Below are 25,811 nucleotides of genomic sequence, written 5' to 3' on the forward strand. Positions count from 1 at the left end.
CAAATCCTTACTAGGACTATGGCAATGAGTGATTTCCAAACTAGTTCTAAAGTACAACTTTTTTTTAACAAGGATAGGGGAAATTTTTTTTCTGCATGATAAAGAAGAGTAACTTCTATCGCCTTTTCATTGTAAACCTCTGGAAGAAAAATACTATATTTTTATAACATGTTATTTTTTGGTAGCTTTAAGACCCTAGTTCAAACTATAAAATTCTGAGAAGATTGTATAATTCTTATTTTTAAACTCAAGCCTCCTTGCAATACTATAAGATGGTTATTATCAAGAAATGTACTTGCGGGTACTAATGATCCCTAGATTTTGAGAAGAGAATATCAATGAACAAGAGATAGCAACAAATACTTAAAAGATGAAAAGCAAAGAGCTAAAACCCAAATGTCTCCAGAGGAGAACACCAATGAGAAGCAAACCAGAATATGTTATAAAACCCTAGAAAGGCTAAGGGATTAAAGGCAATAGTCACCTCGAAAGAAAGTAATAAGAAGCTGGACTGTAAACAGAAACACTGGTTCAAAGTCAATATAAGCTGCTGAAAAACTGTTGTTTTCTAACTTATATTCTCACTGAAAGTGAGTGTTTATTTAGCATCACAATAGGCATTTTAGTGACAGGGAAGCAATCAAGCAGCTGACAAAGCTAGACTAGTTTTCTTTGTGCACTGTCATCTTAAAATGTGACTACTTAAATTTTTAATATTATTATAGTGATAATTCAAACTCTTCTATTAAAGTTCAGATTCATTCTAGTGTCTCTAAACTTCTCATGCTCCTGTTGATCTTAACATTCAACCATTCAGTATTTGCCAAAAGGTGTATTCAGTGCATCTTTCTAGAGAAATTTAAGACTCAAGGAATTAACATCACAGAAACACATGGGACACTGAAAACGTTGCAATGAAAGTTTACATGCTAAAAGGACATTGGGGAGGTTCCTAAGTCCCACAACTTCCAATCAGCTTTGTTATGTCTCTCCTAAATATGAATGGTCAAACATGACCAGATAGTTGAGGAAAGCTTCAAACATGGAAGGAGACCAAAATAAACAGAAGCAGCCCAAAATAGACAATATATAGAGAAGAAGAACTTAAAAAACTAAAGTTATAATAATAGCCTCCAAAAAATAAGAGAAGGTAATATACTCATAAGAACAAAACATTTTTTTAAAGTGGGGTGGGGGGTAGAGATCAAGAGAGAATGCTTCAAATTGAAAATGCCATAGATAAAATTAGAAATTCAAAAGAAGGATTACAAGATAAATTAAGAACATCTCCCTAAAGCACAATAGCTATAAAAGGACCATATCAATGCACAATAATGTAAACTTTCACAAAGTGGGGAATAAAGAATAAAAGCTTATATGTCGCCAGGGAAGAAGAATAAGCCACACACACACTGTGCTCTCAGAAATTATAAGCTACATATTTTTTAACAAAGCCCCATATTCGTTAACAACACCTTGACTTGAAATCAAACTGAAATCAGAGACTACAAGCATTATTAGCTGTTGTTAACAAAGAATCTTGAAGTAACAGGAGACTGCTGAAGACCAAAGCCTGCACTAATCCTTTTTATTTCATTATATCAGGGTAAAATCTAAGAAATAGTTAAAAGACTTCCACTTGAAAACACTAGGAATATAAGAAATCCAGGCCAGGTGAAGGTCTCCTCCTTTCCAAATTATACTTACTTTAATATCTTACCAGCATGAAAAGTGACCCAACTAACTTTGCTTGAAGCAAGCTCCTATAATACGTCCTGATGGAACATAACTGTTACAAGGGACACTTCTCCATGGGTCTCTGGTGGCTCCCATATGTCTTGCTGAGTATATGAGAAGACTGCAAGGTCCTGACCACTCTTTACACAGGCCATTTCTGAGTTCTGTTTGCATCAAGCAACCTTGAGAGATGAGGTAATGCCTCCCTCTGGGACAAAGAGCGACTTTGCTTCCCATGTACTATAAAAGCAATGAATATCCACTGTCTGTGCTGCATCGACCATATCAAGCCACTCCCATAGGACCTAGGGAGCTATGCAAATACGATGTTCATGCTATTTGCTGTGCTATGAATAATAAAGTCCTTGGTCTCTACCTGAGTCATGTATCTTCTGCCAGCATCCATGAAATAGTAATATGCTGTAGCTTCTAAGAAGGGTGTAATTCTAGACTGAAAAGTAAAAAATTAATCTTGAGGCTATAAATACCAGTTACAATAGAAAACTGCATTTACTCACCATTATCTTTGTTTTAGGAAAGTAACTTGCTAAATTATGAATTGTAAGAAATTAAGTTTACCCCCCTGATTGGGAGATTGTGATTGACATATATACAGTACTACGTACAAAATAGATAACTAATGAGAACATGCTATATAGCACAGGGAACTCTACTCAATGCTCTATGGTGACCTAAATGGGAAGGAAATCCAAAAAAGAGGGGATATATGTATACATAAGGCTGATTCACTTCGCTGTACAGCAGAAACTAACACAACGTTGTAAAGCAACTATGCCCCAATTAAAAAAAAGAAATTAAGTTTACCCCTCTGAAGACATAATATACACAGACACTGTAGTTATTAACCCATTCTATAGTTAGTGACTTTATTCTGTAACCTCACTTGCCCATAAGTGGTGGAACAATCCATAAGGCAGGCAACATCAAGACTTTTTGTCTGCATTTCTCTTTTTAGAGTTTCTTATTTATTTTTAAACACAAGACAAATGTGAATTTTTTGATCAACAGAATGAGATCAAATATATCTTAACTATAACACTTGAAGCAAAAAAATAATAAAGTAATGCTTTAAAATTCTGAGAAAACTAAGCTTAATCTAGAAGTCTACACTCAGCCAAACAACCAATAAGGTTTGAGGGCAGAAGAGATAGTAACTTCAAAAGATTTACCTCCCAAGCACCCTCTCTCTCTCAGAAAGTTTCTGAAAAACGAGCTCTACTAAAACCAGAGAGTAAACCAACAGAGAGAAAAACCTAAGATCCAGGAAACTGAAACTAACACTGGAGCAAAGGGATTTCCCAGAATGATTGCAAAGGTAGGTCTCAAGACAATTGTTGTGCGTAGCTCTCAAGAGCAAACAGTCTGGGCTGGAATAGAAAGATGGAGAAATTCAGGAATGATTTCATCCTCCCTACTCCACCAAAAAAGGAACCAATAAATTATTTGATACTGTTTGCATACACAGATGGGTTTTACAGTTCTGTCTGAGTATGGGAACAATTAGTTCCAATATACATAAAGTTAAACAAATGAAAAAAGAAAGCAACTATTACTTCTGACAAAAATAAAAATTCTACAGGAAAAAAACAGATATCATAGAACACTTCTGGGCTCATCAGTGATAATTTACATATGCACAACAATTTAAACTTTGCATAGTAATTTAACTAAAACTATAAAGAGGACAGAGGAAGAAGTATTAGTGGTGAGGTGCCCTAGGACATCTAGTTATCCCAAAAGAGAAAGTCAAAATATAATAACTGATAAATCAAGAAACAGCACAAAAATTGGCAATATTTATTAAAATTCAAAATTCATCCTCCTTACTTTCCTTCTCCTAAGAATTCTACAGATATATAAGAACATAAGCAAAATGGTATGTGAACAAGGTATTATTTACAACACTGTATAAAATAGTAAAAACACTAGAATCAATCTAAATGTCCACCAATAGGTAAACCATTAAATAAACTAAGTCCATACAATCAAACATTATACAGCTTTTTAAAAAGAATGATATAGCTCTAGTTGCACTGAGATGAAAAAATTTAAAGATACATAAATTAAATGAAAAGAGCAGAAAAGCATTTGCTATTATTTGTGTAAAGAAAATAACTTTCTAGATAAAAGTAACAACATAAAAATGTAATATACAAGAGTAAGTACTGAAAGAAACAGCTAAAGTACTGAAGATAGTTACTTCTTAGGTACAGGACCCAGGGGGTGGGGGGGGGGACTGCTGTTTCCATTCTAAGTCTTTAAGTACTATTTGATTTTTAAAAATTGTTTATGTACTATTTTGATTAAAGTAACAGTAATTTAAAAAAATACAGATACTACAGAAGGCTAGATAATTTGAACCAACCCTCCAATTAAAGAAAACTAAAAACAAGCTCAACAAAATAAAGAAATATTTCCTAAAAGCAAATATTTCCTAAGAAGATTACGAGCATTTATCTGGCTAAGATTCAGGAGATTAAAACTGGGAGAAATTAGAAAACTGTTTGGGCACCATCTACCCTAGAGACAATTTGCTGATACAGAAGAGTTGGCCAAGAGGCAAGCTAAGCAGACAAAAGCAAAATAAGGGCTGGGACCCCAAAAAGCTGCACTGTAGGAGAAATTAAGAAACAGAAGTAAACCTGGCTCTAGCATGGTCTTCAGCCACCTGAGTGATCCAGAAAATCTAAAGGCTTAAATTAAAGTTGGGCTTAGCAGAAACAAATGGTATCTTCTCATCTTAGGCCTCAAATTATTCAACAAATAAGTTTTCAAGCATAATGTCTATTATACATTCGAAGATAGTCAGGCACACAAAGGAATAATATAACAGATACAGACCCACACAGACTCCCAATGCTATCTTCTCAGACACAGTTTATATAATAACTATATTTTCAAGTATAAGACAAGATGGAAAAGTACAGCAACAAATGAATCAAATAATGCAAGTTTAAAAAAAATTAAAATTCTAGAACTACAACATAAACAAAATTGGAACTCATTGAATTGATTTAACAGCAGATTACACATAGAGAATAAATGAACTGGAAGTCAGAAGTTTCCAGAATGAAGCAGAGAAGAAAAGGACAGTACACACAGAAGAGAGGATAAGAGACACAGCATACAATGAAAAGGTCAAACATACATTTAACTGGCGTTCCAGGAGAGCAAAAAGAGAATGGGGCAGAAGCAATGTTTGAAGAAATAATGGCTGAGGTTTTCCAGAACTGATGAAAACATTAATCCACAGAATCAAGAATTTCTTGCAATCTTATTCAGGGTAAATAAAAGAAATCCACACCTAGAAACATCATCATGAAACTGCAGAAAACTAGAAACAAAGAAAAAAAATCTTAAAAGCGGCCAGAAAAAAGAAAGAAAAAAAAGCCTTTAAAAGTGTAATACTTAGACTGACTTCTCAATAGTAACAGAAGCCAGAAAACAGTGGGATGATATTCTCAATGGGTAAAAAACAAAAATAAAATTAAAAGAGCGGCCAACCTAGATTTCTATACCATGTGAAACTTTCCTTCACAAATGAAGATGAAATAAAAACATTTTCTGACAAACAAAACAGAACTTAGACATCAAGAGACCCATACTGCAGGCAGAGGAAAGGTTAGAAATACAAGAAGGGAAAAAAGGAGCAAATAAAATGGAAATACGCTCTCTGGAAGAAAGTGATTCATGAATTTCAATGCGTTAGTTATTACTTGTTTAATCTTTCTTTAGTACTCTTAAGTGCAAATTCTTTTACCTGATATTAACATCCTATTTGTCTCTAGACTCTGTACGCTGTACTTAAAAGGCACACCTGCAAGCAGTTCATTTCAGATTCATGTCTCTACCTAAAAATCTTATATCCAAATTGCCAGAGACTATTTTAGCCAGATTTACTAACACTTCCTTATCATCGTGACTCCTGCTTATCTAACCACCTCTTATTATTACTGAACAAGCAGATGAACAGTAAGTAATAAAAATAATTTATACTGAGTATATAAAGTATTCTTCATTTATGCTGGTGTGAAATTAGTTTATTATTACCTGCTATTATTAACTTCTCTTTCCTTTTGTAGCTTTTACCTGTAGAATTCATATTTAGAATGTAAGCTATAAGTTAGACTGCCTGAGTTAAAGTCCAGACTCCAACCGTTATCAGTTGTATGTCACTGGTAGCATATTTAACCTCTTTATGCTTCAGTTTCCACATCATTAGGACAGCAGTAAAAATTGTTATTTTTCACACAGGGTTACTTCAAGATTTAAGGAAATATACATGGAAAAGCACTCAGCATAGTATCTGTCACATAATAAGCATTCGATATATGTTAAAAACAATTTTTTTCAGGAAAAAAGTACACAGAATCTATATTTTAAAAGCTATGAATTTTAGAAATTATATATTTTATAATTATTTCTAATAATTTTATAGTAATAACTAATTACTTAAAAATATAGAAATGCTTACTTGACTAAATCTATTCTGTTATTGATGGCAGCCCAATGGAGGAGCGTAACATTTTCTTTGTCTGGTTGCCGTACATCATAACCTGCTTCCACCAATTCTCGGCAGCGTTCATATATTCCATATCTTGAAAAGAAAGAAAACGTGATTGTTACCACTATTTGACAAGAAATTTAAAGATGAAAATAGCATTTCCAGAAGAAACTAATGCTCCATTTTGAAACCTGGAAATTAAAATGGCTTTCTCAATATAAAATGTTACTTTAAAGATATCAATATTCCAACAGTTTTCATTACTAACCCATTTTATAATTAAACATTTTTCATCTATAAGAATGTAATAACTCATGAAGTGGAAGAGAAAAGGATAACATAAATAAAATGTCTATCAGCTATTTGTTTTTCTTAATATCACCACCTATTCTACAAAACACTTAAGGCATCTTATAAAAATACATACAGCTATGTTAAAAAATATTAAATCATAAAGAAGCAGTAACAAAGAGTTTATTAATGATTTAGAACAGCATTGAGAAAAAAGGATGTCTTACAACCTCAGGATTCTTTATTTACAAATTTAGCCTCAAAATTCCTAAGGCAAATAAGAAAGGAAGTGTAGGGGTGGGGGCAGGGCAGGTGCAGGAGTCCTGTGCGTTCAAGCCAATGAGACATAAGAGAAAGTCTACTGGGAGAATTCGAGGAAAGACGTTCATGCTTAATAAAGGAGAAAGGTGCACGCAGAGAGCTTGACCTTTACCTCCCTTTCTGTTTTTGGTCATTCTGTGGCAGCATATATATTTTTTAAAACTTTGTATTATGGAAATTTTCAAGCATAAGCAAAAATGAAAAGAACAGTACAACAAACCACCAAGAATCCATCATGGAGCCTCAAAAACCATCAACTTCATCCTAAGCAAAATACTGGATCCTTGGAAATACGAGACACAAAAACAAATTAAATGAGCTTTAACTATATTTGTAATTTCTTAAAGTGGTCTCCAAAATGAGGAGGTATACCACAGGGTGAGGTTGGGGGAAAGGTGGCCTAATAAAGGAACATTAGAAGCCAATATTAAAACTGTATTCGTGTCTTAGCTAATAGAGAAAGAAATTAAGCTGCACTAATATTTAATACAGCCTTCAATGCTGCCCTGCAATGGCTCTGTACTACATGTGTACACGTACACACACACACACACACACACGCACGCACAAGGTAAATCAACCTAAGGGAAGAGCAAGAGTTCCAAAATTCACAGGAGATGACAGAAGTTCCTTCAGCTCTTTGTTCTTTGTCAGAAAATTGTTTACATGTGCCCAGTTAAGTGAACTAGGCATACTACCTTAAAGAGCAGAATCTACCTCACACTTTGAATGAGACAAGAGATGATAAAAATCTTTTTAACTATACTGAGAATCGCTGGTTACTTTCCTAACATTTAAAAGTGAGTAAGCATTTTCCTTTTAACAAAAAAGACAAGTGTTTCAAATCTGCTGGCTTTTTTGGGGAGCAGAGCACAGGTAGCGATGGCAAAGAACTGTGACTGGTATGCTATCAACCATATACAGTTGACCCTTGGACAACATGGGGGTTACGGGCGCCAGCCCTCCCGCAGTCAAAAATCCACATAAAACTTTACGGCTGGCCCTCCATATCTGCAGTTCCGCATCTGTGGATTAGACCAACTGCAGACTGTTTAATACTATAGTATGTATTTGTTGAAAAAAATTCGCATTTAAGTGTATCCAAGCTGTTCAAACTTGTTCTGTTCAGTGGTCCACTGTATTCTTAAGAAAGGTAAAGACAGTCTGTTCCCCTTCAAGGCAAAGAGGTTATTTCAGACACAGTGAGAAACTTAACTACTTTCATTTCAGAAAAACACCTACTATAAAGAGAATATTTTTTTTAAATTGTATGTTTGGGGCTTCACTGGTGGTGTAGTGGTTGAGAGTCCGCCTGCCGATGCAGGGGACACGGGTTCGCGCCCTGGTCTGGGAAGATCCCACGTGCCGCGGACCAGCTGGGCCTGTGAGCCATGGCCGCTGAGCCTGCGCGTCCGGAGCCTGTGCTCCGCAACGGGAGAATGTTTCTATCATTATGCAATATAGTTTCTGAAAGATCTTATACAACAACTGTAAAAACATTCTTATGTGGGCACACTAAAACAATTTTCTAACATGTGTGAACGCATTTGCTGTAATTACAAAAATGTCAAAACCTGATTAGTTTGCAAGAACTATCATCAGAAAATGTACATTTACAAGGTAAAGTTTAGTAAAATCTTTACTTAGTGAATAGTACTGAAAAGTAATTACTGTAACTTAATAAATGCAGCATGTGTTGTAATTCTTCCATTAGGGAATCATGTATCTTTGTGAGATTTATCTTTTTTTCAGCCAAAAAATCATGAAAACAAAGTATCTAAATAAAATAAATTTAGGATCAGATTTCCATACTACTGTAACATAAAATATTAAACTATCTAAAATAATGAGGAAGCATATTTAATTATACTACTCTTACTGTAAATAAGGTTAATTAATGAAAGACGTTAAAGTAAGACCTAAAGAAATATATACCCTAATTTCCCCCAAAATTATCTGCAAATTTAATGAAATTCTAATTAAAACCCCAAATGAATATCTCATGAATGTCCCAAGTAGAGCCCTAAAATTCATTTGTGAGAGTAAAAGACCAAGAATAGCTGAGACAATTTTGAAGACTACGAAATAATTAAAACAATGTGGTACTATACAAGATTAAATGGAAGAAAAAAAGAGTATTTAGAAATGGACCGCAGAGTGACATCACCATCATGGTGGAAGAAGACATTCATCGTTTTGTGCCCCCGCCAACAATAATAATTCAGCCTCTATCCATGGACCTCTGTGGGCACTATGGGATCCAGCACCATCGGCCAAGAGAGCTGGGAGAGTCTCACCCACCCATGCATTGGGTACCAGGCATACAGACCTGTTCCTAGCTGTGGACCCTGCAGTGGCCCACGAACTGGCTCCAGCCCCTCTCAGCCACCATCTGGTAGCCCCAGTCCCCACTGTCTTTCACAGTCACCACAGATGACAGAGCCTTTCTGGAAGTGCAGGTTTCCAGAGAAGATCCAGCACATTGTTACAGGAAAAAAATATGAGTTTGGATACACTGAAGAGGAGTACTTAATCATGAGCTGCATGACTAGGGGCGGGAAGGGGCTGGGAGAATGGCAGATGGGACTCTTGGAGGACATTAAAGGGACACAGGTCTCACTAACTTCTTTGCAGACTCCATCAAAATACATAAAGAACTTTTACAAACTAATTATAGAAAGACAAAAGAACTCAAAATAGGTATATTTAAAATGGTTAATTCACACAGGAAGAAACCCAAATGGCCAATAAACATAGAAAATATATTCAATATCATTTGTAATCAGAGAAAGGCCAATCAAAAGAGAGAAAAACCATTTCACAGCTATCAAACTGACAATGACTAGTAAGTGTGACAAAACTAGAACTGAGCAAAAATGCAGTGGAAAAAGAACTCATTTCCTGCAGATGGGGGTATAAATTGGCACAGCCACTTTGGAAAACCATTTGGCAAGAACTGGTAAAGCTGAAAAAGAACACACTGAACAAGCCAGAAGTTCCACTTGAGTTGTCTACCCTAGAAGAACTTTTGTTTATGTGCACAGGGGAACAGGTAAGTGAGACATTCACTGATGCGATGCTTGAAATAATGAAATAGTAGAAACGATTTAAAGTATACCTCAATAAGGAATGATAGAATACTACAAAGCAGTTAAACAGGACAGATTAGGTCCTAATTTACCAACACTGATAAATCACAAAAGCTACATAGTTTTTTTGTTTGTTTTTAAAAAGCAAACTGCAAAAGGATATGTAGTGTAGAATACAACTGATGTAAATGTTAAGCATACATTACAATAGCATATTTTGTTTACAGATGTTTGTAGACATGTACAGGAATGTTCATGAGAATGATTCACAGCAATTTCAAGAGAGGTTTCCTTGAGGAGATAAGGAAGAGAGCATGCTGAGCAACCTGCAGCAATTACAGCAAAATGTTAGCATCTGCTTAATCTGACAGTTATATTCTTCTCTATACTTATCTGTAGGATTGAAAGGTTTTAAAATTTAAATAAATGTTTTAAAAGGTAGAAATTACAGACAGCACACATAGATACTTTTCAAGAAAAAGCATAATTAGAAGGGTATTTGAGGAATAAAGAAAGGTGGTTGTTTTTTTTCTTAACATGAAAGATGCTGCAGTGTATTTGCTGATGGAAATCATGCATTAGGGTGAGACACATTAATGACAAAGGAGAGAAAGAATATATTAATAGGAGCAAAGTCTCAAAAGGAAAAACGAATGTAGAGCAGTATAATTTGTTTGCTAAATATAGTTGGGACAATGTGCTTTGATTTTTGACTACATACAACATTCAGGAAAGTAGGGTGACAGTGGACTAAGGACTTCCAAAAGTTTGCCTCTCCACAAAAGTAATGAAAAAACTGGCAGTATCAACGTTTTCAGAACTCTGGAAAAGTTAACAAAAGGCTTTCAGCAATCCAAGGGATCTTTAGTCAAGAAAAACAGCTGAATTTCAGGAAGAACAGAGGACTGTGGTGTTTTAAAATACCACAGTCCCATCCTCTGCTCCCCAGCAGCGTTGAAAAATAAGTTGTATTCCTGGTACTGATAGCAGAGTGAGCAGAATAGGAATGGAGTTCCTTCAAAGCCTCATTCTCAAAGAGGAGTCATTATTTCACCTATATGGTGGTTCCCTGGAAGAGTCTACTTGAAAGGCTTATCTATTAGACCTCACCCAAACTCATTAAAACCTCCTTTCTAACAAAAAAAAAAAAAAAAAAAAACCTCCTTTCTGGGATGTTTGTCAAATGTTTTAACGTAACAGTTGTTTGAGAGGATGGAAAGCAGTTGGGACAAACAACAGACAAATCAAAAAGCTTAAGCAAAAGCTGAGGAATGAGATATCCACAGGGGCTTGAAAAGCTCAGACATATTCCTGGGAAGCTAGAAGGCCATGCACATGTTCAACAAAGACTGGAGAAGGCCCTAAGCTCTCACTTCTGATTGACCTTGAGGTTCTTTGCAAGCAGAAAGTGAAGGCTAAGGCAGAGCTGTAAGCTGCCTGGCTGAGTGCTGAGTGTCTCAACTTGCACTTGCACGAAGAGTTCCTTGACAAAGATCAAGACTTACTGGTTTTAGGGATTTAAGAAGTCTCTGACCACTAACTAACCAAGTAGAGACTTCACTGGGCACACATGACAAAGATACAGACTTTATAGAATTAGTTCAGAAATGTTACAAACAACAACAAACCCTGCAGAACCTGATACCCAGAACTGCCATGTTACATTATTTGAACAGTCCAGTTTTCAACAAAAAATTATAAGACATGCAGAAGAGCAAAAAAGTATAACCCATGGGGAGCAGGGGGTAGCAATTAATAGAAACTGTTCCTGAAGAATCGCAGACATTGGACTTACTAGACAAAGACTTTAAATCAGCTATTTTAAATCTGTACAAAGAACTAAAGGAAAGTATGAAAACAATGTCTCACCAAGTACAGAATTATCAAATAGAGAATATCAAAAAGAGAAAGAAATGTAAATTTCCCTTAAAATACAGATGTCAAAGAAGAAAACAACTGCAACAAAAAACTTACTGTGTAGCCTTAACTATGTCCCACGTGCTATAATCATCAATATGAGTTTTCCGCCCAAGGGGTTCACCATATCCATGGCTATAATGGCTTTGAGGTTTGATTTCCTGTTGAAGAAAAAAAATTACATAGAGATAAGAATTGAGAAATGAAGTATGAAAATATTTCAGTATTTTACTATTGCTTTTGTGCTGATGTTTGTTATTTAAAAGATTAAGTTTAACCTTATGCTGAAGTCTGTACCCTTTGGAGAAAAAGCATGTTCAAACAGATCTACCCCTTACACACAGTCTCAAAACAGAAAAGCTATAAAACTGTAAATCAGTGACAAATCAGTAACTGAAATTCATCTTTAGCTCTACAGAACTCTACTTCTTCATCAAATCAACTCTCATTCTCTCAGACCAATTTTTCTACTGTTCCAGCATAACCCCCTAGCGCTAACACTCTACTTCAAAACTTTCATCACATGCCAAATAAAGACTAAGGTCCTAAAAAAGGAACCCAGGTGTATTATTCTCAGATATCACCTTTTCTTATACTCCTTCATGCTGAGGGCTTGTTAAGGCATCTACTATTAGGTGAATAACGAACAACAGGGCATTCTAATAAAATATAAATCTGCTTGAGTAGTTCTAAAAATGCCTTAAAGAAACTAATGTTTATATAAAAATTTAATTAAACAGCTTTATAGAATATTACATCCATTTAAAACTTATATGCTATGTGCAATTTTCTATTTAAAATACAAAATTTGTTATGCATAGTCAGCTTCCTCAATATAGCACTAAGATACAATTACTTCTTTTATATGAAAACAGAAAAATTGAGCATGTTTGGTTCTACTACCATCCGTTCAAATTTCTATGATTCTGATATTTTTCTCTTACAGGCACACACACATAAATGAAAGGATAAGGCATAACAAGATATTTGGAGAGAATTAAATCCTTACAACAATTCATTCTCTCTTAGCCACTGATATTTAATAATACAAATTTATGGTATTTCATTGGAGAAAAAAGTCTATTATCTTTAGCTCACTCTAGCCATTTAATCTATGTGGAAAATTCCAATACTGATTGGTTTGAACCATACATTTAGAAGACTATCAACAATATTACTGAATATTTTCAACAATAGGGAATTTAAAAGTTTCACAAAAGCAAATTCAGCTTAGTATATAACCTTTCCTTATGAAAATGCCACCACCAATATTAAAATACCACCGTAATAATCATAAATCCACATTTGCAGAAGAAAGAAAATAGACATCAGTCTTAAGCCGAGATTCACAACATGTTACACATACTGCATATAATTTACTAAGTGATTTTTTTGAGAGATTGTTCTTGGACTCCATTAAAATAGAACTGGTTGGGCTTCCCTGGTGGCGCAGTGGTTGAGAGTCCACCTAACGATGTAGGGGACACGGGTTCGTGCCCCGGTCCGGGAGGATCCCACATGCCGCGGGGCAGCTGGGCCCATGAGCCATGGCCGCTGAGCCTGTGCTCCGCAGCGGGAGAGGCCACAGCAGTGAGAGGCCCACATACCGAAAAAAAAAAAAAAAAAAATAGAACTGGTTAAATATGAACACAAGCAGGTATAGTATATTGGGTGTATACAACACTCTGAATAATTGATGAAGCTAACCAATACATAAGACTTACCCAATTTAATTTTTTAAAACTGTTCTATTTAATTTCTCCACTGAACTCCAGTTCTCAACTTCTCTATGCTCTATATTCAGTGGAGCAAGTTAAAAGAAAGACATTTCTCAGATCAGTAGCACTTCCTTTTTTTCTAAATTTTTTCTGATATTATTCTCCCCTACCATAAGGAAAATAACCTTTTAAACTTTCAATTCTAACTTTTTCTATAGGTCCATAAGACATCTGAAGGAAAATAAAAACCTGGCCATAGTTTACAAGCAGAATGGAATAAAATGTCCAACAAAACATGTACTGAAAGTCTGCTATAAACAAAGTCCTCTACAATGTACTGGGACCCCAAGCCAGGACAGGATAAAGCTAGTGCAAAGTTTAAGAGAGTGCCAAAAAACTCAATTATCAAGATTTTTTAAATCTTTTAAAAATCAAAACAAAACAAATCCTAAACATAAAGATTTAAAATATAGACAGCACTAGTATTGCTCATTTTCCTTTTGTGTCAGGCTCCACTGTGGCTTGAAGCAGTACTGCAAACCAATATGCAAATAACAAATATGGTCTCTTGCCCTCAAGGTCTTTATAGTCCAAAATGGAAGGACAAAGTAGATAAGAAACATAAGTCAAAGATTAGAAGCAAGAGCTAAGTTAAAACTTAAATAAAGATAACATGAGGGCCAAAAAGTAATAATATAACTTTAAAAACTATTTCAATATAAAAATCTGCTAGGGCAAACTGCTATTATTTTTTACTAAGGACAAATAGGTTGCTTTTAGAGGCAAATAACAAATATTCATTAAATTAAAAAAAATCTCTTTTTAAAGCTTACTACTGTAATGCTTTCATGTGATTTTAGTTTTATTTTTATCCCCAGAGACCTATTATATATAATGATTAAACTGTATTCTCAGTTTATCTACTGTCCATTTTGCCCCACTGACAGTGCCAAATGTGATCTTCCAATGTACTAGAAATCAGACTTTTTTTCCAGTAACATTTAAAAATTAAATGCATTTGTTTTATCACAATTATATGGTTTTTATTTGTTTACTTCTACTTTTTAGTAAAGGAAATATGATTTTTTTTAAAGATGGCTTTACATATATCCTTAGAGTAATTTTCAAGAGGTACAGTTATTCCCACTAAAAAGGTAGAGGAAATGGTGTTTAAGCAAATCTCCAACCTGTTGTACTATTTTTTTTTTTTAATTAATAACACGGGGCTTCCCTGGTAGCGCAGTGGTTGAGAGTCCGCCTGCCGATGTAGGGGACACAGGCTCGTGCCCTGGTCCGGGAAGATCCCACATGCCCCGCGGAGCGGCTGGGCCCGTGAGCCACGGCCGCTGAGCCTGCACGTCCGGAGCCTGTGTTCCGCAACAGGAGAGGCCACAACAGTGAGAGGCCCGCGTACCGCAAAAAAAAAAAAATTAATAACATGGGCTTAAATTCTTTTTCTCACTTTTAATCACATTGGAAACTGATTCACCTCTAGAACTAGTACCCTGCCAATCTGACAAATGACAACACTCTCTATCAAGATAACCACCACTATCACTAGGCCTAGGAATAACAGTTGTGATTTTTAAACTTTAAAAACATAAAATAAAAAATAGCGTGTTAATGTAAATAAATGTATCCTATAAGTGTATAGATTATATTAATTTTTTAATTATAAATTTGCTATTATACATCAGATAAATTTTCAACGTATAAATATTTAATGACACTAAAATCCTATAATTTTTCCTTGATTTTAATGGGAACCAAGATGCAATTTAATTGATATCTCTGCCAAGGAAAGTAATACTAATTAAAAAATACATACGTAGGTCATTGTAACTTTTAAGAATGCAGTAATTCCATTAGAAGCAGCATGGTATAATAGAAAAAGTCCTTGACTGAGAGGCTAATGAATTGAAAGTCTGCCATTCTCTTACCTAGGCTACAACCCGGCAAGGCAATTAACTATGGTAGGATTCAGGTCCCTCATCTGTAAAAAGAGGAGGATGAATAAGATCAGCTTAGAGTTCTACCCAGGTGCCTCAAGGACCAACATCAGGGCATCAAAGAGCTTGATAGTTTCAGCTCCACTCAATTCACTCCCTTCTTAAACAAAGCACTTTGTTATTTAGCCTCTTTTTAGATACTGGGGCTTTACATAATATTTCTTTAATAATAAAAAAAAAAGATTTAGCTCCTTTTTAAAAGTTTAAAAACCACTAGATTAGAAGTCCTCCAAGATCCCTTCTAAGGCTAACATACAATGATTTTATATATTGGAATAAAGAAATTACAGCCACTGGAAGGATCCTTAAGGTACCTAAATTGACAGCCAAAGGTTTTTATAGCCCTAGGAGCTGCTGAAGAGAACTAGAAGGAGAGAAAGCACCTCCAAAACCCGCTGCTCAAGTAGCAGACAGGAAGGAGAAGAGCTGGGACAAGCTCAGCTGCCATACACTGCTGCTAAGAGAAATCAATACGATAAAACTCAAACTTATACGGCAGATACAGGCAAACTCTGGATGGCATATCAAGATGCGTGTTTATAATATGTGTTTATTCACATGCCTGGATGGAATTATATAACCAATAAACTAGTGAGCAAGTGTCTGTGTGCAATCTAGTTAATACAATCTAGTTAACTTTTAAAAAATACTAGACCTATTAATCTTTAGTTTACATTCATTTAAAACAAAGAGGGGGCTTCCCTGGTGGCGCAGTGGTTGAGAGTCCGCCTGCCGATGCAGGGGACACGGGTTCGTGACCCGGTCCGGGAAGATCCCACATGCCGCGGAGCGGCTGGGCCCGTGAGCCGTGGCCGCTGAGCCTGCGCATCCGGAGCCTGTGCTCCGCAACGGGAGAGGCCACAACAGTGAGAGGCCCGCGTACCGCAAAAAAAAAAAAAAAAAAAAAGAGGGAGGCAGCACTGATCAAAGAATCCTCTATGGCAGGGGTCTCCAAGCCCCGGGCTGCGGACTGCTACGGAACTGGGCCACACAGGAGGTGGAGAGCGGTGGGCGAGGGAGTGAAGCTCCATCTGCCACCCCCATCGCTGCATTACTGCCTGAACCATCCCCCCACCAGGCCATGGAAAAACTGTCTTCCACGAAACCGGTCCCCGGTGCCAAAAAGGTTGCGGACCCCTGCTCTATGGCACAGTACTTTATTACCAACCAAATATAGATGTTTAATAAGAGCTCTATAAGAAAAGGTGCTCCAAGAATCGGTTCTATGGTAGAGTTTATCTGAAAGAACAAACATGCAAGAGTAAGTTCAGGAATATTCAGAAAGAAGGGTAAGGGCAGGGACTTGCCCTGCCATTAATTACAATACATCAGAAAGCAAACTAAAGAAAAAATAGGAGTACTGCAGTGATAAATAGGGTAGTGGAATAGAGCTTGAAGAATGAGAATTAGAATCAGGAGGGAAAGACATATTATTCAGTAAATGGTATAAATGGACAACTGGCTAGCCATCTGGGATAAAAAAAAAATTCAACAGGCTCCAACACAGAAGAGTGATGTGCTTGGTAGAAAGACGCTAACAAATACAGCCAAGGATATAGTTTCTTTAATGGCATATGATGCTGAAACTTGTCTGAAAAAGCAGGGCCACACAAAGCAGAATTCAGAGCAGCATGCTCCCAGGTGGAAGCTTCCCAGGTCAGCAACACATCCCATGAGAACATACAGGTAGATGCCTATACTATTCTCCTGGTGAGAGAAGCATGCACCCTCCTGTTCTGGGGAGCCTTTGTGCCACTCTGGACTCTCCTGACTGTTCTGGAGACTCTGACCGTATGTCTGGTGCTCACCAGGTCTAAGTAACTTGTTCAAAACAGCTCTAGGACTTACCTGAATGTTTAATGAAAGACCAGTTAGAGTGAAGATCAATTTCCCAGGCTTCCTAGAGAAGTGACTACCTGGCAGGACCAAGCCTCAGTCAAGGACTCTTCCTATAAGATTGCCATCTCACTCCTTATATTAGATAACTTCCAGTCAGGTCAAAGATTTAAATATAAGAATATAAGTAATAACAGTCCTAATGTTTTTAAAAAAAAAAGCTCTGAGAAAAGCATGAGTAATAACACATTGAAAAATGGGCAAAGAATATGAAGATAATTCAAAGAGGGCAAAATACAATGGCAAATATAGGTATGAAAAGATGCCGTAATTCTCAATATAAATGCATTTCCAAACAGAGAGAGAGAGAGCACAAAGTCAATTCAATAAAATCCTAGGGCACATACATGTTACCTACAAGACACATGTGACCTGCCTGCCTTTGGTGCATTAACCCATAAATATACACAGGTGAATTAGCAAACCAGTAGGGCTTAACCATATGCCTGTAACTTGCACTGTGTAAATGTCTGCTGTCAGGTATCATTCTAACAGGTTGGACTCTAAATCAAGAAGCTAATTGTATTTAATTATATAATTTTGAGCTTCTCACATTTAATTCCATTAAATGTATATGATGAAACTAAAACAATATAAAGTGTTGTTGACAAAAAGAAAGAAAAAAAGTCTCTATACATAATTGACTCATTTTTAAGTCCTAGCCAAAACTGATGAGCCAAATGTGAGACCTTCTTAAAACCTAGGTAGTAATGAACTAAATTCTAGGAATACCATAAGGATTTTTAAAAAGGAATATATAATGAGAGGACAGCATAAGCATTAAACATATAACTAAATGAACAATGAAAGATAAGGAAAAGCAGTAGCCACTACAAAATTATAAAATAACTTTCTTTTAAAACGTATTTAATTAATAGTGTCAGCAAAGGGCACTACACTCAAGGCAGAATTTCTTACTAATCTATTTGATGTACCCTCTTTAAGGGAAGATTGGACAAAAATGATTTGGTGATATAATGGAAAGATTTCAAATCAATTTTTTCAGTAAGTAAGAAGTCTCTGCTATATTATATGCTCTGCTGTGGTCCCCAATCCCTGGCTAACAGTATGTGATTTTCGCTTTTAAAAAAGAGAGGCCAGCTTGAGGCATAGGTAGGTTCTCTTTATGCTGTAGGACCACCACTGTCTCAATCCAAACTATCAAAGTCACTTTGCTTGCTTCCAACAAATTTTAGACTAGGAAAATGTTCATCACCTTCTAGCTTCACTAAAAACTGGTTTCACTTCATTTCCTTCTAGTATTAATCTATATGTATATACATACTTGTAACAATATACATAAATCTGGCACACTTTTTTTCCTTCCACAGACATTTGATGAACAAATGCCTATATGTATATTTTTCTCCCTCTCCTTAAAAAAAAAGAAAAAGAAAGAAAAGAAAAAACTTTATTTTTAGGATTATTTTTATTTAGGATAGTTTAAGATTTACAAAACCAGTACACAGTTCCCATATTCCACACACCCAGTTTTCACTATTATTAACATCTAACATTAGTATGGTACATTTGTTGTTATTCAATCAATATTAATACATTATTAACTGAGATCTATACTTTATTCAGATTGCCTTAGTTTTTAGGTAATGTCCTTTTTCTGTTCCAGGATTCCATCCAGGGTATCGCATTACATTTAAATGGTCATGGCTCCCCAGGCTCTTCTTCGCTATGACAATTCCTCAAACTTATTTTTGATGACTTTGACAGTTTTGAGAACTAGTCAGATACTTTGTAGAATGACCCTCAACTGGGATTTGTCAGGGGTTTTTTTTCACTATTAGACTAGAGTATGTGTTTTTAGGAAGAAGTGTTATTTTTTAATTTAACCTAATTTTGCAAATTTCCTTCAATACTGCTATACAATCTTTATTTGCCCAAATATTTATATATCTTTAGTCTGTAATCACAGTATTCATATATTTTATATTCTTCCCTTTTACATTTCCTCTTAGAATGGCTATTATTAAAACGACAAGATATAACAGATGTTGGAGAGGATGTGAAAAAAAGGGAACCCTTGTACACTGTTGGTGGGACTGTAAATTGGAATAGTCACTATGGAAAATAGTATGGGGATTCCTCAAAAAATTAAGAATAGAACTACCATATGACCTAGCTATTTCACTTCTGGGTATTTATCCAAAGAACACAAAAACACTAATTCAAAAAGACATCTGCACTCTTATGTTCACTGCAGCATTATTTACAATAGCTGAGACACGGAAACAACCTAGGTGTCCATCGATGGATAAAGGGATGAAGAAGATGTGATATATTCGTACACAATGGAATACTACTCAGCCATTAAAAAGAATGAAATCCTGACATTTGCAACAACATGTATAGACCTTGAGGGTATTATGCCAAGTAAAATAAGTCAGGAGAAAGACAAATACTGTATGATTTCACTCGCGTGTGGAATCTAGAAAAACAAAACAAAATAAAACAAAAAAAACTCATAGATACAGAGAACAGATTAGTGTTTACCTAAGAGAAGGAGATTGGGGGGAGGTGAGCAAGGGGTGAAGGGGGTCAACTGTATGGTGATAGATTATAACTAGACTCCTGGTTTGTAGTGTATACAGATGTTGAATTACAATGCTGTACACCTTAAACTTATATAATAATTTTAAGAAACAAACCAAGAAAAAGGATAATTTTAAAAAAAAAGAATAAATGGATGGATTTTTCCTCACTACAACAAAATACTTCCTTTAACTCATTTAACATTTCTTCTTTTTAACCCATTATTGACCAGGGGATTTTTGTAGAGACTAACGCCTGTGGCCTTAATACATTTCTGGTCAAAAATGTGTTAACTGGAGTAAATTCCTAGAGAGAGATTCTTAAAGGGTATGAATATTCTTATGGCTCTTGATACAATATCTAAATTGTTTTTTGCAAAGGGACTATATTTATAATCCCATCACCAATATCTGATTAACCATTTCTCCATAAACTCACTGACTCTAGGTGTTGTTTTTAAATTATCCCTTAATTTAAATAGAGTAGATAATACTTGAACTCTCAACCTTAAATATATTTTCCTATTCTATTTCATCTTTTGAGAATTACCTGTTCCTATCCTTTGGCCATTTTATTCTATTTCGGTCCTGAAATTTGTTTGTTTAATGTATTTGAATCTGATTTTTATGTACAGTGAAGATTAGATACTAACCTTTTCATACTGATCTAAACACTTCTGTTCCATTGTTAGAGCTGTTATCTATGCTTTTGATATATTTCAAGGATTATACTTTTATAATCACGTACATTTTTTTCCTTGGTCCTGACTTTTATATTTAAATACTACCATAGCACTTGGAGGAAGACAGGGTCGCCGCTGCAGCAGAACCTCGGGCCACCCACTCCTGCTCCTAACTTACCGCTGTTCGCTCTCGCCAAGGAACAAGTCAGTCAGGAAGCTGTGCCACAGCCATCCATGGCTTTTAAAGATAACAGAAAGACTCCAGTGGAGCCCGAGGTGGCGATTCACCGCATTAGAATCACCCTCACCAGCCACAACGTGAAGTCTTTGGAGGAGGGATGTGCTGACCTGATCAGAGGTGCGGAGGAAAAGAATCTCAAAGCGAAAAGGACCAGTTCAGATGCCTACCAAGACTCTGAGAATAACTACAAGGAAAACTCCTTGTCGTGACGGTTCTAAGACTTGGGATTTTTTCCAGATGAGGATCCACAAGGGACTCATTGACCTGCACAGTCCTTCTGAGATTGTCAAGCAGATCACTTCCATCAGTATTGAGCCAGGAGTCGAGGCTGAAGTCACCAGTGCAGATGCTTAAATCAACATTTTTAATAAATTGATAATCAGTTGTTAAAAAAAAATACTACCATAATCATTAGTGCTACCCATCAAATATTTCCAGTTCTTTTCCCAAGCACATGGTAGTTTTGTACGTCCTTGGCCCCTGGAAAATTAAGTAAGTCCAAGTGATTGACTTTTTTCTTTAACCAAGAGAATATGAATAAAAGAGACATGTTGCTGTCAGAGAATAGGTTTTAAAAGCCAGTATGCAATTCCTCACTCTCACTTCTCATCGGCCATGGAAACTGGCAATGTTCCAGAGAGCAGATAATCAATCAGTCTGGGTCCCAGAGCAGCCATAATGCATGTGTAGCAAACCACTGACACGTATGCCACTAAGATTTTAGGGTTGCTACTGCAGCAAAACCTAGCTTATCCTGACTACTATAACTCTGAGAGTTATTCTAGTAAGTAGTATGCAGACAGGGACCTATATAAATCATTTTCATTGCATTTTGGAGCTGGTTATAAGTAGTATATGGGAGTACTACTAATGTTCAGATTTACCTTGTATCTAGCCACATTGTTAAAATTATAATCTCTAATTTTTTATGATCTCTTTGAATAGTCTAAGAATACAATCAAATCTGAAAATAAGTGTTGTCTTTCCTTTCATGGCATTGGCAGAAACATCAAATGCAATTTTACAAAAAAATAATGACAGTACATCCTTATTTCCTTATTTTTTTTCCATTTTAAACAGGCAATGCCCTTACTGTTTCTCCATTATTTATAAAGTTGTTAAGTCATCCTTATTCAAATCCATTCCAGAGAATGAATAACATTGCATTTAGATACAAATGTCCACCTGACCACCTTTTTCTGTCTTGCCTCTACAATATCCTCTTAAAAGGTCTGCCTACACTGCTGTTCCAATCACTCCCCTGCTTAAAATCCTTAAAATCATGCATATAGAGTAAATGAAGAACATTTCAGCAGTCATACAAAATCGCATGGTCTGGCCCCACCTTACTTTTTCCAGCTTTAATATTCATCATTTCCTTCCAAGCATCATACATGTTTATTTATACCAGCCATTCCAAGTACAGTCATGTACTTTAAAAACCTCAGTACCATTTTGCTCATGTTAGCTATTCTACTCAGAAGGCACACCCCATCTCAGGTTTGAAAGACTTTTACTAATCCTTTAATTCACACTTCAAAAGTCACCATAGTCTTCCTTGTTTCTTTCAGGTAGAGTCAACTGTCCTGTTATCTGTGTTCTCACTACTACACAAACAAATTATTATAGTACTGTGTGATGGTATATGTGTTAGTTCCCTATTGATCCTGTAATAGATTTCTACAAGCTTAGTGCTTTAAAAGGACACATATTTATTACATTACAGTTCTGGAGATTGGAAGATCAAAATCAAACATCAATATCACAAAGGGTCAGCAGAGCCATGCTCTCTAAAGAGGCTCTAGGGGAGAAGCCATTCTTTGCCTCTTCTAGCTCTGGTGGCTTCTGGCATACCTTGGCTTGTGGTGACATCAGTCCAATATTTGAGGCCAGCATCTTCAAATCTCCCTGGTCTGCTTCATAAGGGCTATTCCTTCTGTATGTGTGTTCAAATCTCTGTCTGCCTCCCTCTTATAAGGATACGTGTAATTGCAATTAGGGTCCACCTGGATATCCAGAATGACCTCCCCCATCACAAGACCCTTAATTTAATCAACCCTGTAAAGATTCTTTTTCCCTTATAAGGTAACACTTACAGGACAAGTTCCAGGGTTTAAGATTTGATATCTTTGGGAAGCCATTATTCTGCTTACCAGAAGATGCGAATAAAGGTGGAAAAGTGAGAAGTAAAGAGGCAAAGTTAATATTACATAGGCTAGGTGCTGTTTGTAGTTTTCTCTCAGCTATCAAACATCCTCAGTCATTGGCAGTATCTACTGTTGCCTCCCTCATGTGGGGCATTTTGAGAATTCTGCAATACTCTCTCCTTGACCAAACTGCAGTCAGACTCCTCTGATCATTCTTCTCAAATGGGCCTTGACCTTGGCTCCCACCCTTACTGGGACTGCATAGTCCAGCTTTAGCAAGAATCCTGCTAAGTCAGTTTAGAGAATTTCCTGTCCTTGCTATCTGACCACCCTGGCTTGCCCTCAGCAAGAATCCTATTAAGTTGGTTTAGCAAGAATCTCCCTATCCTTGATGTCTCCTCTTAGTATTTTCCCTCCACTGATCACCCCCACCTCATTCTGCCTGTTGGCTATAAATTTCCAATTGTCCTTGCTGTACTCAGAACTGAGCCCAGTTGTACACTGAGGTGAGGGCTCCTTTCCCCTATTGCAATGGTTCCTGGATGAAATCCATTTTTACCATTTTAACTACTGTCATCTCTGGTTTTCTTTGACAGAACCTCCCTCTGTAACATTCTCTGGTGCAGAAGAGACATTCTTCAGCTTACCTCTAAAAAGTCCTCAGCTCCTATGTCACTGGTATAACTTTGAGGTTGCTTCTGCCCAGCAGGCAATTCTCTTTGGTAAGTTTCTTTCAAGCCTGTCTAGCCTCTAAAGTGTTTGGCTGGCCCGAAGGAAACACCTTTAATTCAACATCACTGGACACACAGAGGATGTTGTGTGTCCTGGCTCTTCCACTGTACGGCTATTTTATATATCGCTTACCTTTACACCTCCCCAGTAAAGCAGCAGCTGCCCCCAGTCTCTGGGCCATCAGTAATTCCAGGGGACCCAAATCACACTTTTCCAAGAATTCTCTAACACTCCACTCAGACAGCATCCTAGGGAGGCCTATTTTCCACAACCCAGCAGACTTTCAGCCAGAGAAGTATTTTTCCTCCTGAAAAGTTCTCCAATCTTTCAGAGAAATTGTTTGCAACCCACATGGAAGACAATATAAACACTACAGCACTCCCTCTTGGGTTGATAACTCTTCCAAGAATCCTTTGCTCCCACTTAAGTCTCTCTTTATCTTGTACAGACTAGAGGTAATAGAGTTCCAGTACAAATCACAGCCACTTTCCAGCAGGTTCAGCACCTCCGCTTGTACTGCAGGCCTCCTTTGTCAACTACTGTCCTCAATTTTGAGCTCCAAGAAAAATGCTTAGGTGACAAGAAAAAAATCCCACTTCACATCCTATTATACAAAACTGTATCTTAAAATACTTAGTATTTTTCACTTAACATTATGTTTTTTGGAATTTACCTACGCTGAAACATGTAGTTCTTGTTTATTTAATGAAATTATTAGACAGTATTCCATTACATGAATAAACCACATACATTCCCCTATTAAGAGACTTTTTTGCTACTATAAATCACACTGCAATGAACAATCTTATACAGGTCTCATCTGTAAAAGTTTCTCTAGGGTAAGCACCTAGTATTGGAACTTCTGGATTAAGAGATTTTGAGTATCTTCTACTTTACTGTCATTAATATGCTTTCCAAGGTGTCAGCACCAACTTATACTCTCACTAGCAATGTATGAGTTTTTCACTATACTTAGATTTACCAGACTTAATTTTGGAGGAATCTGGTGGGTACTAAATTATATCTTGTTTTGACCTGCATTTCCCGGAAGCAAATTGAAAAAAGTTAATTTAGGTAGATCAACTGTATCAATGCTGCTGAAAAGTCAACAAGGATGAGGACCACAAGTTAACCACTGGATACAGCAATATAGATTTCGTGTTGCTTTGCCAAGGTAGAAGCACATGCCAGACTAGAACTGATTAAAGAAAAGATGGAAGGAAAGAAGCTGGGAACAGCAAGTACAGGCAAATCTCTTGAGGAGTTTTGATACAAAGAGCAAAGAAATAGGGCAGTAGGCAGAAGAGAAGTGGAATCGAGGAAAACATGATGTGCATCTTGAGACTTGTTTTTCAGGATGGGAGAAATGACTGATAGTAGAAATGATTTGGTAGAGTCAAAAATTGATGAGGTAGAAGTGTGAGTAGAGAACTGCTGGAGAGATGCCTTCAGTGGGCATGAGAGGACAGAAATTAAGCATAACCAAACATATACAGTATTTTTATGCTAAAAAACACAGAACACTGATGAAAGAAATCAAAGAAGATCTAAATAAATAGACAGACATATCATATTTATGGATTAGAAGACTAAAAATGGTTAAGATGTCAATTCTCCCCACATTGACAGATGAGTTTAGTGCCATTCCTATCAAAATCCCAGAGAGACTTTTTGTGTATATAGACAAGGTTATTCTAAACTACATAATGATCAAGGGATCAATCCAAGAAGATATAACAATTATAAGTATTTATGCACCCAACACAGGAGCACCTCAATACATAAGGCAAATGCTAACAACCATAAACGGGGAAATTGACATTAACACAATAATAGTAGGGGACTTTAACACCCCACTTACACCAATGGACAGATCAGCCAAACAGAAAATAAATGAAGAAACACAAGATTTAAATGACACAATGGACCAGATAGATTTAATTGATATTATAGGACATT

The 25,811-nt window shown here is 36.3% G+C and overlaps 1 protein-coding gene and 1 pseudogene across 11 annotated transcripts in view; one reads left to right on the top strand and one right to left on the bottom strand.

Annotated features, from left to right (window-relative positions):
* The window catches only part of ZDHHC17 (zinc finger DHHC-type palmitoyltransferase 17), a 248,781-nt gene that overhangs the window by 57,534 nt on the left and 165,436 nt on the right, over window positions 1-25,811 (bottom strand). For all 11 annotated transcript variants that reach the window (XM_032644970.1, XM_032644966.1, XM_032644971.1 and 8 more), the window contains 2 exons: window positions 11,938-12,041; window positions 6,233-6,355 (listed from right to left, as the gene is read on the bottom strand). In XM_032644970.1, coding sequence (XP_032500861.1) covers window positions 6,233-6,355; window positions 11,938-12,041 — 227 coding nt within the window. The remainder of the gene's footprint in view (window positions 1-6,232; window positions 6,356-11,937; window positions 12,042-25,811) is intronic.
* On the top strand, window positions 20,967-21,327 carry LOC116760298 (annotated as a pseudogene).

This window comes from Phocoena sinus, chromosome 10 (assembly GCF_008692025.1).
Source record: "Phocoena sinus isolate mPhoSin1 chromosome 10, mPhoSin1.pri, whole genome shotgun sequence".
Classification (NCBI taxonomy): domain Eukaryota; kingdom Metazoa; phylum Chordata; class Mammalia; order Artiodactyla; family Phocoenidae; genus Phocoena; species Phocoena sinus.